Source organism: Paralichthys olivaceus, chromosome 19 (assembly GCF_024713975.1).
Source record: "Paralichthys olivaceus isolate ysfri-2021 chromosome 19, ASM2471397v2, whole genome shotgun sequence".
In the NCBI taxonomy this organism is placed as follows: domain Eukaryota; kingdom Metazoa; phylum Chordata; class Actinopteri; order Pleuronectiformes; family Paralichthyidae; genus Paralichthys; species Paralichthys olivaceus.
Window position 1 is genome coordinate 8,030,603 of NC_091111.1, and position 18,167 is coordinate 8,048,769.

The 18,167-nt window shown below is 42.2% G+C and overlaps 4 protein-coding genes across 6 annotated transcripts; 2 read left to right on the forward strand and 2 right to left on the reverse strand.

Moving 5' to 3' along the window:
• Nucleotides 1-906: 906 nt before the first annotated feature.
• On the reverse strand, nt 907-3,659 carry arf6a (ADP-ribosylation factor 6a). The gene is made up of 2 exons (XM_020091834.2): nt 3,458-3,659; nt 907-3,325 (listed from the first exon to the last, which is right to left on the reverse strand). The coding sequence occupies exon 2, from the start codon at nt 2,689-2,691 to the stop codon at nt 2,164-2,166; it is 528 nt and encodes a 175-aa protein (XP_019947393.1). The 5' UTR covers nt 2,692-3,325; nt 3,458-3,659; the 3' UTR covers nt 907-2,163.
• A 1,988-nt stretch (nt 3,660-5,647) lies between these two features.
• prpf39 (PRP39 pre-mRNA processing factor 39 homolog (yeast)) lies at nt 5,648-12,495 on the forward strand. 2 transcript variants are annotated; one of them, XM_020091841.2, is made up of 15 exons: nt 5,648-5,810; nt 6,626-7,057; nt 7,471-7,661; nt 7,766-7,891; nt 7,976-8,094; nt 8,272-8,439; nt 8,761-8,941; nt 9,357-9,464; nt 9,567-9,731; nt 10,175-10,301; nt 10,444-10,712; nt 10,930-11,114; nt 11,204-11,287; nt 11,486-11,600; nt 11,829-12,495. In XM_020091841.2, exons 1-15 carry the CDS (start codon nt 5,798-5,800, stop codon nt 11,913-11,915), a joined length of 2,370 nt encoding a protein of 789 aa, XP_019947400.1. In that variant the 5' UTR covers nt 5,648-5,797; the 3' UTR covers nt 11,916-12,495. The 2 variants fall into 2 exon arrangements, with proteins under 2 accessions (XP_019947400.1, XP_019947401.1); XM_020091842.2 differs by having other exon boundaries at nt 11,204-11,278.
• A 462-nt stretch (nt 12,496-12,957) lies between these two features.
• faua (FAU ubiquitin like and ribosomal protein S30 fusion a) lies at nt 12,958-14,577 on the forward strand. Of its 2 annotated transcripts, none has more exons than XM_020092006.2 (5): nt 12,958-13,078; nt 13,546-13,627; nt 13,770-13,914; nt 14,105-14,160; nt 14,354-14,577. In XM_020092006.2, the coding sequence occupies exons 2-5, from the start codon at nt 13,553-13,555 to the stop codon at nt 14,477-14,479; spliced, it is 402 nt and encodes a 133-aa protein (XP_019947565.1). In that variant the 5' UTR covers nt 12,958-13,078; nt 13,546-13,552; the 3' UTR covers nt 14,480-14,577. The 2 variants fall into 2 exon arrangements, with proteins under 2 accessions (XP_019947565.1, XP_019947566.1); XM_020092007.2 differs by having other exon boundaries at nt 13,039-13,387.
• Nucleotides 14,578-15,132: 555 nt separating this feature from the next.
• fkbp3 (FKBP prolyl isomerase 3) lies at nt 15,133-17,534 on the reverse strand. Its single transcript, XM_020092005.2, has 7 exons — nt 17,376-17,534; nt 16,944-17,045; nt 16,753-16,854; nt 16,523-16,658; nt 16,347-16,414; nt 15,647-15,741; nt 15,133-15,470 (listed from the first exon to the last, which is right to left on the reverse strand). The coding sequence occupies exons 1-7, from the start codon at nt 17,520-17,522 to the stop codon at nt 15,416-15,418; spliced, it is 705 nt and encodes a 234-aa protein (XP_019947564.2). The 5' UTR covers nt 17,523-17,534; the 3' UTR covers nt 15,133-15,415.
• Nucleotides 17,535-18,167: the final 633 nt, after the last annotated feature.

Genomic DNA, 18,167 nt, shown 5'->3' on the forward strand with positions numbered 1-18,167 from the left:
TAATACCTGGACCACACACGCGCACACACACACACACACACACACAGATCTCAGGCTTTTCTTTATGGCTCAGACACACATGAATCCCAGCGGTAAAGCGCTACAGTAAAGCTGGCGGTTTGAAAAAATGAATGAATGGCTTGAAATGAAATGTTGGCATGAGCTCTGATGTGCGCCTCAGGGTGACTCTCATTTCGAGGGCAAATTGCCAGGCTGTCACCCTAACCTCGCTAGTTACACAAGCATGAAGTAAGACACTGGTATTGTCGCTTTCTCAGTAGCACAAATTCATTTCACTCGTGTGAACAAACTCTGAACCGGACTGTAAGATTAAACATAACAGTGGAAATCTGCGTGTGTAAAACGTGTCATTTCCTGCTGACAAAAATGAACTGTTGCTACTTCACTTTTGACAGCACCCTTGTTTGAACAGGAATGTGAAGTTACCCATTACCAGGAGAGCACAGAGTGTCCTGTTTCGACCTGAAATGCAGAGATTTGCTGAGTTTTATCTTTCATGGCACAAGAACTGGGCCGACTCCAGCAATGTATACTTTTTTTTAATACCATCCATTGTTTCGAAATGTCAAAAGTTCTCTGCGGAGTCAGCGCCCTGATGGACAAAAGTGATACTTTCAGAAAGCACGGTTTACCTGACAATCACTACCCTGAAACCAGAGATGTCATCATTTATTCAAAGCTGATGACACACTCACACGAGCTCAGAGAGGAAATGGGCCGAGGATCACTTCACTTCACAGCTTGCTCTAGCTAGTCCTTCTTTCAGCCACCGTAACGCTCTGAGATCTCACTTCCTCTTTCATCAGCTCAACTGGTTGTTTTAAAAACTCTTATTACTTTACCGAATCATCGCAGCTGCTCATTGAAAAGGCGTCACTTCTGTTCTGATCTGGATATATTTTTTTATTATTTCATTAGCAGAGAATAACGAAGCGAACAAAATAAAATAATAGAGCAGTATCTAGAAACAATCAACAGAAGGCTGGTGTGTGTTTGGAGGACCTTTACCCTCTATGGTAGGTGAAGGCAGGCGATGATGGAAAAAAAATGAAGAAGAAGAAGAAGAGGAGCAGTCACTGAGGCACCTACACTACAAAAATGTGCACAGCCAGCTCGTCGGTACCCAACACATTCATGCACACACACCCTCCCCAAAGTGCAAACTCAGCATTTTGAGAATACCTTCCGCTGTAGTAACTGTCTTAAATTTGTTTTGTGTTTTTTTTGGGGGGGGGGGTGGGCATCTTTGACCCCTCCTAAGGCAGCTGAAACTACAAAATACTCAAGAGTAATGGAAGCTCTAAGAGGAAAAGAAGAAACAGGCAATAATAATAATATTAATAAGAAGAAGTCTGGTGGTAACAGGTTGAGACCCCTGAAACAACAAAAATATATATCCATATCACAGTGTGTGTGAATATCCAGCGTCCACATAGTGTCTTTGAAAACAAACCGCCACAGCAGACATGATGGATGTAATCACTGCACAGGAAATAAGTACTAACACGTTTCCGCATTCATCCCAGTACAATCAGATATGAAAACAGTTAATTTTTTTTCTTCTTCTTCGAGGTCCTAACATATCCATAGTACACATTCTTACACGTTGCAGAGGCAGTTTGAACCACGAAGGTGATATGCTGATGCTATAGGCGATGGTTTCTAGACGTCCCCTCCCCCCCATCCTTTGGATATGTAGCTGGGTCGTGAGAATACTGAATGAGACCTAAGCGCACGCAGGGGGGGGGGACTGTAAGTGTGTGTCCCAAAGTCCCCGAAATGATACCAAAAAGGAGGAAAACTAAAAATGATTTGCAGTAAGAGCTGGAAACGAAGCTTAATGTATATTTAGACAGTACTGATTATACAGAATGTGAACCAAAGCAAACTAAAAGAAAAGCCAGGCGTAAAACATTTGTTTAAATGAAATCTGGGGTTATAGTGAAGTCATTAAAAAAAAAAAAAAAGGAAAAAAAGGAAAATAAACAAATTATAATTGCTACTCTCTTTGATACATACTCAGCAGAGAGGTTGTGGTATTAATTGCTTCAGATTGCATTATTTTATTTTTTTTACTTGTGTTTTCATTCTCAGCTACTTTTTTTGTCTCAGAGTGTCCAGGCTGGTGAAGTGGGAGTAACATTAAGATTTGTAATTTGAGGTAAGCCAGGTGAGGCCCTCGCATAGTCCGTCCCCGGTCGTCGCACACGCGGGCTGAACGTACCAATTCCTATCTCGGACCCGGGTCAGGCCCAGCTTCTCCTGGATCTCGTGGGGCTTCATGGCGTCGGGCAGGTCCTGCTTGTTGGCGAAGACCAGGATGATGGCGTCCCGCATCTCCCGGTCGTTGATGATGCGATGGAGCTCCTGCCTGGCCTCGTCGATCCTGTCCCTGTCGGCACAGTCCACCACGAAAATGAGGCCCTGGGTGCCCGTGTAGTAATGTCTCCAGAGCGGCCGGATCTTGTCCTGCCCGCCCACATCCCACACGTTGAACTTCACATTCTTGTAGGTGACGGTCTCCACGTTGAAGCCCACTGTTGGGATGGTGGTGACCGACTGTCCCAGCTTCAGCTTGTACAGGATGGTCGTCTTGCCGGCGGCGTCAAGTCCAAGCATCAATATTCTCATCTCCTTGTTGCCAAAGATCTTTGACAGTATTTTGCCCATCTTGTTTGCTGAGCATAAATACTTGGATTAAAAAAAAAAATCACTTCTCTAATGAGACACAGTCCAAGTGTGAGAGGTCAGAGTGTCAGTGTGCTGGGAGCCTTCCACGTGACGGCAGCGGGGGGGCTCACACAAGTGTCAGTATTCAAAAGGTGCTGACTTTCAAGTTTGAGTGGTACAATTGTATTGGACTGAGGTGATGTGACCTGAGATGGTGACTCACTGGGAGCAGTGTGTGTGGAGCCCTGGCAGATTTGGGTGGGGATATATTTTCATGATCCACTGGAAGAGCAAATAAAAAACATCCCCGATGGCTTCAGAGCAGCTGAGGCCACATTTCAAGACTTATGTCTCCTTCAGGAACCAGGTTGATCTGCTGGAGATGTCCACAAGAAGCCTTCAGCGTGTGAATCAGGCCCAGTCCTGAGCCCGGGGTTCCCACTTCCTCCTTCGGCAGCTCCACACTTGTCTTCACCCAAATCCAGTCGATGGATTTCACAGCCCCGGGTTTTTACCTCTTCTTCTCGCAGCCGCTCCACACACGAGCTCTCCGGTGCGTTTCTGCAGCGGGACCTCCAGAGGAAGAGCTCCCCAAAAGGTCATTGATTCATCCGACTTTCTTCTCCTCTTCCCCCTGTGACACAAGAGCGGTCCGGAGAAGGGAGGGGTGTTAGTACACGGAGCAACTTTGGGTCCGACAAATTCACCCCTCCGCGGCCGGAAAAGCCGAACAGAGGCGGGGAACACAGAGAAGCGGGTTGACTACCTGCGTGCGCGGCGATCTCCCCTCCGTCCCCGGGCCGTTTCTCCCCGCTCTTGCCGCTCTCTCCGTCGCTCTTCCTCCCTCTCTCTCTGCGGCCGTTCAGTCGAGCTGTGGCGGGGCTGTGTTACCGGAAAAGGTGCGGACCCAGATCAGCCGCCACTTCCTCTACACACACACTCAGCCGAGGCGTTCAGGGACGCCGTGTGAGCTCCGACATTTAGCCAAAAATATACAACCGAAGTGGCGTTGCGGAAGTGTATGGATTGGTGTGCACAATTTATTGTAAACGTTGGATTATTTCTGATGGTGTTGATTAGTAATGTTGGCGGATAAAGAAAAAAGAAATGGCCAGCTTTACAATGCTGAAATGCAATCAGTTCACAAAGTGCTATTTCCAATCTAAAATGTGTATTATATTTAGACGTTGAAATAAGTGAAACATTAAAAAGAAATACGTCGATTGCTTGAATTGAGGACACGTCTGTTTAATAGAGATCCTGAAATGGTCACATTCTTCTCCATCAGTTACCTGTAACTCCAAATTTAAGCTGCCATTTTCTGGTTGACACACTCAGCATATGTCACAATGTACACATCCTACAGTTTCACATAACTGCAGCAGAGTGAAAAGCTAAACCCCTGGAGGTCCAAGTAAACAACTTTTAAGCTACTGGCTAAAATGCTGTAATAAGATAGTAAACACCTAAAATGGCATGGGGTCCAATGAAAAATTATGATGAGTGATTAAGACATTTGAAACACCAAGAATTGGAGAATGAAATGCAATTATTTTATTCATAATTCATTCCTGCATAGATCTAGATGCCTCTACACAAAGCGGACAAATTGCATGGGAATGAAGTCTTCAGAATTACGACTACACTTTAAAGCACCATACGCCATTTCGCATGCGCGCTGTAAACGCAGTGAGCTGCAGCGCGGCCCCATTAGCTGCTGCTGACGCCATTTGAGCTTTCAGAGGGAATTTAATCGCCTCTGATGTTACATGTGGCTCATGAATCACTCACACATCTGTACACATGAAGCAGATGTGAGGATTTAGGGGATGCCCTCAGCTCAGGAGGGTTTTTACTCACGGTTTTTTCCGACACGTTCTGTCATTCATTCAAACCTTCCGGTGCGATCGGTCTGTGACGTGGAGGTTGTGTGGGACTGAGGAACCACACTGTTTCATTATGAACATTTATGGAAATTACCTATATATAATAGGTATTTACCAAACCACTATTATGTTATAAATATATAGTGTGACATTCTATTTTGAGGTATCAGCTATTATGCTTATAATATAAATTTAGCCTGCTTGTTATTGTGATATAAACAACTGTAAAGCAACAGGAACATTGTGTTATATTCTAAACATCGATGATCTAAAACATTCAGAAAAGATTAAATTAACTTTAGGAGTAAAAAAATACAAAAACTCTTGTCATATGTTTATACTGTTATATCTTTACCCTGGTTGCACTGTTATCGGAGTGGTTTTTAAATCTCATTGTACATGTGTATAGTGACAATAAAGGCATTCTATAATAACTATTATGGTTCAATGTAATATCCTTGCAGACAATATTAAAATATGCCATCTAGTGTTTGAGCAGCATGTTCTCTATGTGGTAATATAGAATTGAGTATATACATATAATATATTAATAAGATATGATCATTGGCAGTACTGTTACATTGTTAATATTACAGTGTATGTAGTTGGTAGTATAGAATAAGCTTAAGTATATAAAACATATATAAATAATTCAGAATCAGACATGTGCAATACCTTTACACTGTTTATATTTTGTTTACCTTGTACATATTTGAATTTTTAGATTTGAGTTACTTGTGTTTGTATTGTATTTTTATAACATGGTAAATCTCACCATAGCAGGCCCAATAAAGGATTATTCTATTTTATCTTATCTTAGGCTAACTTTATCTTTATCTTATGAATATAATAGAATACCGAATAAATATATTAAAATGATGTAAAATCAATCTACATCATTTAGACATTTAGAGCACTACTTTCTAAATATCTCACTATTGCTCGCTACTCTATGTTTCGCAGATACAGATAATCGAACCCTCTCATTCTTAAATTCCTCTTTTGTCTCGTGACCTTCCTGCTGAATTCAAACCCGATCAGTCGAACACGCGCGCGCACGTACCCACAGGTTGGCGGGCGTCGGACCGCGCATGCGCACTCTCCACCTCAGCGCTTCCTCAACTTGATAAGAATGGTAGACGGAGCGCGCTTGATCGTCCTAGGTTAGATAAAGTGACTTCGGGAGCCGCACGCAAGTTCTCAACGCCGGTCAGAATTTCATGGAAGATACTGGTAAGATCCACCAACTCGTATTAATTAGTGAGGTCGATGTAGCGAGACTAGAAATGTGGTGATTCAACAGAGCTAACGTTAGCTACGATTTGTGGCTAGTGCCGTTGCCAGCGCTAGCTCGCTAGCTAACGTGGACGAACCGCGGGTGCCGTCTATCAACTGGACATGTAGGCAAATGCGTAGCACGCTGTAGTTCTGGTGAGGAGGTTAGTTAACGTAGAGATGACCAAGCTTTGATCGTATTACAACATGTCGCCTAGCTGAGTCCTAAATACCAGTTAACGCCATTAAATGTCTTTAGTTTCATTACGTTTCGCCGATACTAAACGAAAGCTGTTGTGAGGCTAACGCTAATCTCTGGTCACTAGTGCTGCGGCGGGTGTCGGGAAACAGGAGTTGAGGCCCAACTTCGTGTTGAACTTTGATAATGCAAACAACCTTCCGGGTGCAACACGGGCTCGAGCTGCCGCTAAAGCTAACATTGACCAATTCTAACGGAACACGTAACGAACCTTTGCTGTGAAGTTAAGCAGCTGCGCGTTGTGTTATTTAAGTCAGCGAACACGTGGTTGCATTATTTTTAGTAGCTTAATGGGGATTTACCCCTAAGCTGTCGTCTGTTTTAATGTTAGAACAAGGAGGTATCCTGTTGCACCAGCAGCTGCTTCTGCCGGAGTGACCTCTTATGGTGTGGAGCTAACTAATAGTTAATTTTTGGTGTAAACATGAGCTGCTGCAAGTGACTGTGTGGTAAAATTTGGCTCTGTGTGTGCTCTTAAAACATAACATGACCAATCCAACCTGCTTTTCAACAGGCCTGCACCTCTCAGACAACACCCGTAGTGGAATGCTGGACACTGAGTCCGCTGCCATGGAGAGCAATGGGGATGCTTTTCTTCCTGAACTTCCTGTTTTAGGCCAAACCGCTGACTGGTCCCTGGACCAGGTTGCTCCAGAGCCACTCACAAGCATCTTGCCTGAGGACTCTGATGCGTCCCAGGATGGTGCAGTGGAACAGCAGCAACCAACTCAGGAGATGAATTCCACAGAGCTGGGATCTGTTGAGAAGGCTGTTGAGCAGTTTCAGCTTGCCAGTGCTCAGCTTCTCCAAGAGGAGCAGCCGCCACAGCCCACAGAAGAACCAGAACAGCCACCAGTACAGCCACCAGAACACACAGCAGAGTCTGTGGATGCTGAACAAGACATGAGTGTGGAGCCAAGTGCTGCTGTGCAAGATGGCAGTCAAGGTGATGAACATAGATTGATGGATTACTTTATTGATCACTGGAGGGAAATTTAATATAATATTTGGTATTTAGTTGTTAAGAAGCTGGTCTTAGTGAGATTTAGTGTTGACCATTACTTGCTAGCTCTCTAAAGGAGAATCTTCAATAATACACTCAACTAAAGTGATTAAGCAGCTACTCTAAAAAAATGCTATTGGTCACATAACCAAACACATGATGCACTGTTAAGTTGTTTTTCAAACACATCAGATTTTACTGCAATAATGTACAGTCTTTGTATGAATCTGTAAAAAGTGCACCATAGGGTTTTTGAAAAAGTGTCTACATTTTTATATTGTTTTTGCACTTGGGGCTAATACCCTGTTTGAACCTTCATTAGTGCAACTAACTGATTTGCCTGTTAACTACTTCAGATGGGGCCGAGGCACCACAGATTGCAGAGGATGGCATGGAGCTGGAAGAACCATCCAAAGAGACAACAGAAGAAGTGACTGTTCCTGAGCCACAGTTGCCCAGTGAGTTTGAAAAACTCTTTAAAGGCTGCGAGGAGAACCCAGAAGACTTCAATGGTTGGGTCTACCTGCTGCAGTATGTGGAGCAAGAGGTAAAAGAAAAAATACAGATTATTAAAGTATGTCTAGTTTGAAAGTTTCTAAAGTAGAACATTTACATAACCTCATTCTGTGAATCTTCTCTCCTCTTTTACAGAATGTCCTTGAATCTGTGAGAAAGTCATTTGATTTATTCTTCCTACGCTATCCCTACTGCTATGGCTACTGGAAGAAGTATGCTGACATTGAGAAAAAGCATGGCAATGTGCAGGTTGCAGAAGAGGTAAATATACATATTATTAGGACATACAAACATTTATTGCCTTTATGTTTTCTACCTTTTAATGTTCGGTTCATCTCTGCCAAGGTATACAGAAGAGGCTTGCAGGCCATCCCTCTCAGTGTGGACCTGTGGCTACACTACCTGGCCTTCATCAAGGAGAACTCAGACCCCAATGATCCAGAGACGGATGGACACATTCGAGCGTAAGTAAAATTATGTGACTATTCATTATGTCAACAGAAACTAATGCCAATATCTAATCTAATTTTTCTGTGTAAAAAATTGAATTTAGCCACACATTAGTAACCCTTTTGAACAGTATTTGCCCTATTGAAACATAAAACAGAATTTATAATCTTTTCTTCATTTTCTGTCATCAGTACTTATGAACAGTCAGTGCTTGCAGCAGGCACAGACTTCCGCTCAGACCGCCTGTGGGAGTCCTTCATCAACTGGGAGACGGAGCAGCAGAAGCTGGCAAATGTCACCGCCATCTATGATCGCATCTTGGGCATCCCAACCCAGCTATATTCCCAGCACTTTCAGAGGTAAGTGGGAAGAAGAAAATTGTGGTTGCTGTCGTGTTGTGTCTGATTTTTATCAGCTCCCAATTTCAGAGTTACAGGATATTTAGAGATGAGAAAACATTTCTTTTTGAAAGAAAATTGAATGTGTCTTTGACCAGAACATGGCTTGCACTTTAAAGAAATTGGCTTCATACAACACAAACCTTCCTTTAAGCCATTTAGATTAAAATACAACACACTTAAAATGTTAATCAGAGCTGAATCTTTATTTACACTTTGAACTTCCTTGATGTTGAAAGGTGCGATACAAATAAACGTGCCTTGCCTTTTCAAACTTTGCAGCTTCAAAGATCATGTGCAGAACAACAACCCCAAACACTTCCTGTCAGAGAAGGAGTTCATTGAACTGAGACTCGAGCTCTCTAAATCCAGCCTTGTGGCGATGGTCGGCAGCGATGGAGAGACACCGGCTGCTGAGGAGGAGCTGCCACCTGGAATTGAAGATCTTGCTGATCCTGCAAAGGTATTAATCCAACTCCTTCTCCTGCAGGGGTAAAGCATTTAGCAAAATTGTTGCAGGTAGGGCTTAGTAGGAGTTTACCTTGATGAAATAGAAAGAAACAATTGTTCAGGTTTGAAGGGGTGTTTTTATGTCAGCAGCCAAGCCAATGAATGCCAGTGGGGATTCAAGGTGGCTTCCAATCAGAGACTCGTCTTAAATCTAAAAGGATGACCTGAGGCCCATTGACCCCAGCACCTGCACCCAGAGGCTGATGTGCTGGGTACATACATACTCTCCCCTCTGCAGGCTTCTTGTGTCTGGCAAGCTCATGGTGATGTAAATTCTTGGCTGCAGGTCTAGCAGTTTTTACATCAAGTGGAGAATCTGAAGTACACATTACAGTGGTGACCTTTTTTTAATGTGTGTTTTTATGTAGAGAGTGACAGAGATCGAGAATATGCGCCACAAAGTCATCGAGGTTCGGCAGGAAGTATTCAACCACAATGAACATGAAGTCAGCAAGCGCTGGGCCTTTGAGGAAGGGGTATGTGTCTTTTTTTCTCCACCACCGTGCTAATTGTTGAAAATGATTTCCTTTGCTATATTTGCCTCTGTATAACAATAATTTATATGTATGTCTTTATAGATAAAGAGACCATACTTCCATGTCAAAGCCTTAGAGAAGACCCAGCTGAACAACTGGAAGGAGTACCTGGACTTTGAGATTGAAAATGGGACTCCGGAGCGTGTGGTCGTTTTGTTTGAACGATGCCTTGTTGCCTGTGCTCTCTACGAAGAGTTTTGGACCAAGGTAATGTCACCGCTAACCCCTCTCTCATTCCCGCTACCTCCCTGCACTTCCCCCTCATCAACGATGATAATCACATCGACAAAGTAAATCGTCCTGCACTCTCTTTGCGTGTAACGTTGATATGTGACTGTATCTGTTGTATTAGGGGATGGCCAGCTTGCCACACAAGATTTGACTGCAGCATTTGCCAACTACTACGTTGCATCTTCTTCGTCTCCCACTACCTTACAGAAACTTATCTAATTGGTTCCATGAAGGTGCTGATGGGTTTACACAGAAAATTTCTAAAAACGATCTTGTCAATGAAGAAATTCAGTGTTTCTGTCAACTGAAAATGTAGATTTAAAATGTGTTGTCTCTTTTGCCTCTCTTTCTCCTCTATTCTTTTTTCTCTGTCCTCTCCTGCACTTTTTCCAACTCGCTTTCTCTTTCTCACTCTGAAGTATGCAAAATATGTAGAGAGCTACAGCACTGAATGTGTGAGACATGTCTACAAGAAGGCGTGTAACATCCACCTGCCCAAGAAACCTGCCATCCACCTGCTGTGGGCAGCCTTTGAGGAGCAGCAGGGTGAGTGATGCTCATTTTAAACTAACATGCATATTGAACTCAAATTAACCAAGGAGATGATAAGGAACGTAACGTGTGCATAGTGACACGTGGTCCGAAAACCAAAAATAACAGTAATTGAACCTATTTTCTCTTTACTCAGGCAACGTGGAGGAGGCTCGTGACATCCTGAAGTCCCTAGAGGCGGCAGTGCCAGGTATGGCCATGGTGCGGCTTCGGAGGGTCAGTCTGGAGCGTCGCCATGGTAATTTGGATCAAGCGGAGATGCTGTTAAGGGAGGCCATGGATTCAGCAGAGGCCGTTACCGACACATCTTTCTATGCCGTGAAGCTGGCGAGGCAGCTGATGAAGGTGCAGAGAAGTCTGAGCAAAGCCAGGAAGGTGCTGCTGGATGCAATCGAAAAAGACCAGGTGAGGAACTGGTTGGTCAACTCTACAGACTTACATGATGGCTTTGGATTCAGGTTATAGAGCCCAACAAGTAGTTACTGTAAGGGAAAACCGATGAATAAGAGTCATGATGGGGTTTGTACTGCTTGCATTCAAAAGGAAGTCAGCAGGATTGCACTGCCTAAATCTATACAATTTAAAAAGTTAATTCCCTAGCTGCTGCTTTCTGGCTTTACAGACGAGTCCAAAACTGTATCTAAACCTGCTTGAGCTGGAGTACAGTGGGGATGTGACACAGAACCAGGCAGAGATCTTGGCTTGTTTCGACCGAGCCCTGAACAGTCAGATGCCCCTGGAATCTCGCCTCCTCTTCTCCCAGCGCAAGGTTGAATTCCTCGAGGACTTTGGCACTGACATCAATGTGTGAGTTTTTTTGTTAAATTTAGCAGAATGTGTGTTATAAATATATATATATTATAAGTATTCATTCTTTTTTCTTTTTTACATCTCAGGCTTGTGGCTGCATATGACGAACAGCAGAAACTGCTTAAAGAAAGTGAACCCACAAAGCGGAAAGCGGAGAACGGGTATGACAGGTGGATATTGGAACAGGGCTTGGGTCACATCACAATTTTCACAATTCTTTCAAGTAACTTATCGCTCTTGCAAAATACTTTTTGTAGTTGAACCAGATTTCTTTAATTACTGGTTGGGTTACAGTAATGTAACAGGCTATATTTCATGACAACCTTCTTTACAAGAGAATTTACTTAGGTAAACCTTCTTGTCTGCAGCTCTCAGGAACCTGATGCCAAGAAACAACGTGTGGATGACAGTTCCGCTGCTGCAGCAAACGCAGCAACAGACGCGCAGGCAAACAACTCGGCATATAACTACAACTGGTATCAGGTAGGTTTCATACCCAAGTCCAAGGTTTCCTTATTTTGCGGGAAATAAGGTTGTAAAAACCTGCTGAATTCCTATCTACTGCAACAATGATTTTCAAACACCATGTTGTATCATATTCTGCAGGAATATTTTCTTTCCTGTCAGCAGGTGTGTGTCTGCTCATCTCAAACTCTCGAGCTGATCAAGTGTATGTTCTCAACTCTTCTCTTGTTCTCTCCTTTTCATCAGCAATACGGTGGTTGGGGACAGAACTCCTGGGGGCAGTACAACCAATACCCCCAGTATAACCAATACTACCCCCCTCCTCCTACATGATGGACAAAATCCTGACGTGAAGACGGAGACTCAGAGATAATCATCCTTTCTGACCTGCCTACATCACTGAACAGGGCTTGTTCACAGGGTGTCATGGATATTTCAACCCAACCACAGACTTGCAGCAGCTGATTAGTTCCTTCTTTCTGGTTTCCAGTGTGCTCATCAGTTAAATTACACTTTGTAGCTATTGGTTGAAGTAGATTAGACTTGGCCCTCCATGGCATTCATGTTTAAAATAATATAACTTGCTACGATCATCATCTCCATCATTGGAGTTTTTTTGGGGTGTTCTTAATGCATGTTATTTGTTGAGGCAGAGTTATATTTTCCCTGTAACAAAGGCTTTTTAATTTTTTTAGATTGGATGACTTAGTTTGGTCTCTTTCTTTGTGTTGATGATTGTTCATGATTTAAACTTGTAAAGGAGACCTTCATGGGTGTACCTCTGAGTCATGTGTTCCCCCTTTCTCAAACTGAAAGATTTTTAATATTTCATGGTTCTGTTTCCACAAACACATAAAGTTGCATTTTTTTTTATTTTGACTTAATTTCCTAATAAAGAGAACAATATCCTTAACTGTCTCGTTGATCTAATCTTTCTTACGATTTCTGTGTGGCTTAAATAATTGCTGAAGATGTCATGAGCTCTTAAGAGACATTACATAGATAATCATATCAAGTATTCAGGAATGAAAAATAGTTTTATACTAGCAATGAATTTGTCAACATGGTCATATGTGCAAATAAGCAAAACCTTGAAGTGTAAATTGAAATTGCATATGAAGGTGAGAGTGAAAATGTTTTTTATTCAACTGACTCGTGAAGGAATTGATCCAGTTTAAAATATGAAAGTTTCCATTTAAAACCTCAAACATTTGACTCTTAAGCATCTATTTAGCTTTAACTTTCCATTTAGCTGATGATTTCATTCACTGCTTGTGTGGTCACGTTTAAATCACCAGAACAATATTGTAGTAGAACAATAATAGCGATATACTGAATTATTACCGATTTGTTTTTCAACGCAAGCAAACGCATCACCCTTCAAAGTGCGATGGGCGTGACTAAAGAGGCGGAAGTACGTAAGTGTGCACATGCGCAGTGTGGACCCTCGAGCAGCCCTTTTTATGCCTAGCGTTGATCGACTAGCATCAAGCGAGGTAAGGCCTGTGCGTTTTCTGTGAAAAACCCTAATTTCGTCCAACCCCGACAGGTTTTAGTTGACAACTATAACACGTATGTCACCGCGTATCACGGCACATCTTAGTTTGAGCAGTTACGGGTTATTTTACGTGTTTCTACCGACTTTATGAAACGTGTGCCCCATGTGGCTAACCACGCTAGCATAGCATTAGCGCGTTACCCGTAGTCACCAGTGTTCCCGGCACGTTGCTCTGCTTCTCTTCCGTTTTCAAGTGGCCACTTTTTTAAAAATTCGTGTATTTTTGTGGCTGTAATTTCATCAGGAGGTGATTTATTTTCAAACAGGGGAAATATGTGGCGGGTTACAGGGGTCCTTGTTCGCTGTCACACATAAATCCAAAGCCACGAGCTGATTTCCACGTCAATATCATGTCTAATTAAAAGTCAATGTGTGATCGTTGAACCTGATGTCGTTTTCTTCCAGCATCAAGATGCAGCTGTTTTTGCGTGCACAGAACACTCACACCCTCGAGGTGACCGGACAGGAAACTGTTGGACAGATCAAGGTAAAATCTCTACGAGTTGTACATTTGACCTAAAACTTAACATCTCCTGGTCATTATTTGGTAGCTAACGTTTAAAAACCGAGTTGAAATCTGATGTGGAAAGGTGTCTGAGAATATGTGTATTTTCTGGTGTCTCTCTCAGGCTCATGTCCAGGGTCTGGAGGGTCTCCTGGTCGAGGATCAGGTGCTGCTGCTTGCCGGGTGCCCACTGGAGGATGATGTCTCCCTGGCATCCTGTGGAGTCTCGGAGCACTGCACCCTGGAGGTAGCTGGCAGGCTGCTGGGAGGTGAGTTCACTGACACCTGATTGCATGTTTGTCCACCAAAGAGAAACTTGAAACATCCATTTTAAACACAAGTGGCAACACAAAGTGTTTGTAGTACACTATTGCCCCCACAGGTTTGTTTTAAACTTCAGAAACTTCGGTTTTTGGATGACTATGACTGACTATGATTTCCTTCTCTCCCCTACAACAGGTAAGGTCCACGGTTCTCTGGCCCGTGCTGGAAAAGTGAGGGGACAGACACCCAAGGTAAGGAGACATTCCTTTTCTGTCCTGTTCCAGAATAATTTTAAATTGTATTTATTCACAACCTGTCTTGCATTGGGATTTGTCCCATATATTTGAAAATGTCTTAAAGGTTTTGGATGCATTTGTTTTTTAAGAATGAATACACATTAACTATTTAGAGAAATAAGACCCTCTTTTCCGTCTCGTTGTCCAGGTTGAAAAGCAGGAGAAGAAGAAGAAGAAGACTGGCCGTGCCAAGCGTCGCATCCAGTACAACAGGCGCTTTGTGAACGTTGTGCCCACCTTCGGAAAGAAGAAGGGACCCAACGCCAACTCCTAAATGCTTCCATGCCCCAAAGGAGAAGCATGATCACCACCTGTCAGTTTTCATCAAGTTAAATTTTATCCTGTTCAGAATAAAGTTTGACTTGGACAGAACTGAATGTTGTGATGTGTCATTCAGTGGAAGTCTTATTTTCAAACCAGCAGTTTATTTAAAACTAGAAATGCACTGAGTTAGAGTGCATACCTCTGCCATGGCCCAATAGTGCCATTAAATTCAAATAAGCTGCAGTAACTTTTACAGATTCATAAATATCTGGCCCCTCAATACATATTTCAAGATCCATGATTACATAGGAAATAAGGTACCATGTTAAAATGGAAAACTGCATCTGTCCCTGATATACACTACATTTTTAAAGGTTCTTCTCTGACTCATGCTGCATCCTTCCAGATTTCATGGTAACCTGTCCAACAGTTACTGGTTATCTCAAACTGATAAACAACCTTGTCTGAGGTAGAAATTTGACAATTAGTGGTTTACGTGGAAACAAAAAGTGCTCCATTTATCCTGCTTTTTAATTTCTGTTCGCTGCTTTATATAAATTGGTTTAATCTGCTAATATCATGCTGTTTATAATCCTGCATCAAATGATATACACATGGAGTCATATACTTGCAGTCAGTTAACAAGGAAGACCAGAAAGATAATTTCCTTAAGTATGAACTAAGTCCACAAAACAATTTTATTTATCAATTACATTTTACATGTAAACAGACAAAAAAATCAGGGTGATTTTATTTACATTATAAACAAGCCATTCTGTTTTGGCCAAAAACAATTGTAGTAGTAAGTGGTCGTTTCTTGATGCAGCCTGTTGTACATAATGTAACTATGAGATAATGTGTAGAGGAAGTAGTCACAGCACAGTCGAGATCAAGACGTGTGTTGTCCATTCTTAAATGTGATGCATGCTGGCAAATGTTAAGTCAGTTAATCCACTGACACAAGCTCCACCTCAAAAATCAGCTTGGCATTGGGTGGAACTCTGGTAGAGCTGGAGTTAAGGAGAAGATTACTGAAAATGAATTTAGCATCAGATTGAATTAATAATGAACCTGATAATGACCCCCAGTGTTGGCAGGACAACTGGAAAAATTAACATTTCACTGCAAATATACAAGACACAGAAAGAAGGAAACAATCAGCCACAGAAAAGGATACTTGTCAGGGACGCCCTTCCGTCCATAGGCCCACTCTGGTTCGATCTCCACTCGGGCGGTTTCACCCTTGCTCATTGTTAGCACGGCCTCATCCCACTGTGAAAGTAAGGGATTAAATATGATGAGGTGGTGGAGGGAAGAGTCACACTGAGAAACTCAAGATGCTTTCAGACGTGCACTGAACTCCGGATAATCCCCTGACATTCTCCAGAGGGTCTGTATGTGAGAATGCAAATGTCCAAAGTCTTTCTGTAGAGCTTCTCCGGCCAGAACCCTAATACGAACTCAGCAGAATGTCCGAGAGAGCCAATATGAGAACACAGCAACAAGAGGTGGTGGTTTCTAACAAAAATATAATTATCTCAGGAGAAAAGTGGAGCCACACACGTAGGTGAGAGGATTTTTTGATAACAGTTGATGATGGTGTTGATGTGCCGTAAACAAAAACACATAATCTCCACAGTGAAATGACCACACTACGTGCTGCCTCTGCAATGCTGCCCTCACCTGACTATTACGGATATTTCTGTGTTGTCTGAGCAGAGATAAGCTCCTGCTGCTTTGTTTGTGTGTTCATATGTGAAAAGAAAAAACTCTGAAGAATCAGGATCCAAATGTACCGACATTCTCTGGGCTTCATGTCTGAGAACAGCTTGAGAGATGTTAGGATGCACAGATTAATTAACATGAGATTGACTTACTCCTCTGATGACTCTTCCCAAGCCGACCTTGAAGCACAGTGGTTTGGTCTGTCTCTTCTTTCTGGCTGCTGTAGAAACAGGAGTGAAGCGAAGGTTTAAACAGGATGGGGGTAATACGCAATGATAAGAAGACAATCTTTTGTGTGGAGCATCACTAAGGTGCACGTTGGTCGAACCTGCAGGAATATTGGTGTCAAACACAGTTCCATCCTCCAGGGAGCCAGTGTACCAGCAGCCCACAGTGTCGCCCTTCTTTGGGAAGTTGGTCTTGTCGCCTTTCTTCAGTACTGACTTGAAGTACTTGGGTGGACCCTGAGAAAAGCAACGCAGCAGCAGGTTCATAAACCTTTATGTGCATGTAAAGTAAACATCTATCTTGTCGATCTTTACCATCCTGCAGCAGTACCTCATCTACCACCTCTGTTTTAACTTCTTTGGGTTTTTCTTCAATTCTCACATCTTTAACCTTCTCGGTAACTTCTTCAATTGGCTCTGTGTCTTTAAACCTCTGCAACACAGAGACAGCAGAACACACACATTGTTTACATGACCAGTGATGTCAGTGTACATCATCCCCGGTGATGCTGCGGTACTCACTTTGCTCTCGAACAGCTGACTGTAGGCGATGATCAGTTGCTCTTTCTTGGCAGTTTTGGAAACATTTTTGATGTTTCCCAGCAGCTTGTGCTCGTTAAGGAACTGGAAAACACAAATAATTAGAAAGTTAATGATGGTGACTTTATTTAACGATCACGTTTTGTTTTTTTTACATAAAATGATAATAAACAGTAAATGCAGCTGTTGCTGCTGCTGGTCTGATGAAATACTGTTTACTTTAACACTTTTATAACTATTTAGTATAACATGTGTTGTCGTGTTTTTAGCTTTGCTGGATGCTAAACCACTGCAGTGTTCCTGGTGGCTCTGCTGCAGCTAACCATGCTGCATGCTGCACTTCTCACAGGTTTAAAACTTAAACCTGGACACATTCACACTGAAATCTCACACAGGCCAGAGGGGCGAACATACCGAGTGTGCTGCATTGTCCTGGATGAATTTGATTATGTCTTTTTTGGGCAAATCGTCACTTTTGAGCTGCTCATCGTTCCACTCCCGTGCTGGTTCGGCCGCCATCTTGTAAGGCGAACTGTTCAACTTTGACCCCCAGTGGCGCATTTGAGGCACTGCAAACACTTCCGTATTCTATTTTCTCTACGCATGTTTTATTATTTTTTACTTTTATTTATTATATTATTTATTCCCGCAGTTTAGCTCATGAAATGTAAGCTGACAACATTAAGGGCTTGTCAAGAGAAAAAAACTAATAGATAAATAAATAAATAAACTCAGAAATAAATAACATCCTCCCATTATAAAACATTACTCAAGTAATTGGTGGAAAAACTCTGTGAAGTGTGTGTCCTGCAACCTACTGGACATATGTGAGTATAACATTTCAGCAGGAGAGAGAAGATTTTACAGAGCAGTGCTGAAAACATATTTCTAGAGGAAACCTTTAGAATTGTCTTTTCTTTTTCAAAACCAATTTAATTCCAGATTTGAACTGGTTTTTACTGATGTTTCTTTTGTCGATATTTTCTTTTATGTTTTATTTCATTTTTTCTGTGTTGTTTTATTCCCATGTATAAGTATTTTGGAAGCCTTTTCTATATGCTATGGTATTAAAGTTGTATTATTTTATAGTTTTATTAGTCATTCATTCACCTCCATTCATTGCAATTTGAATAAATTATATGAATTGTCAGGTATTTTGTAACTTCAACATCTTATGCATGAGAGACCTTAAAGAATTTGTGCTCG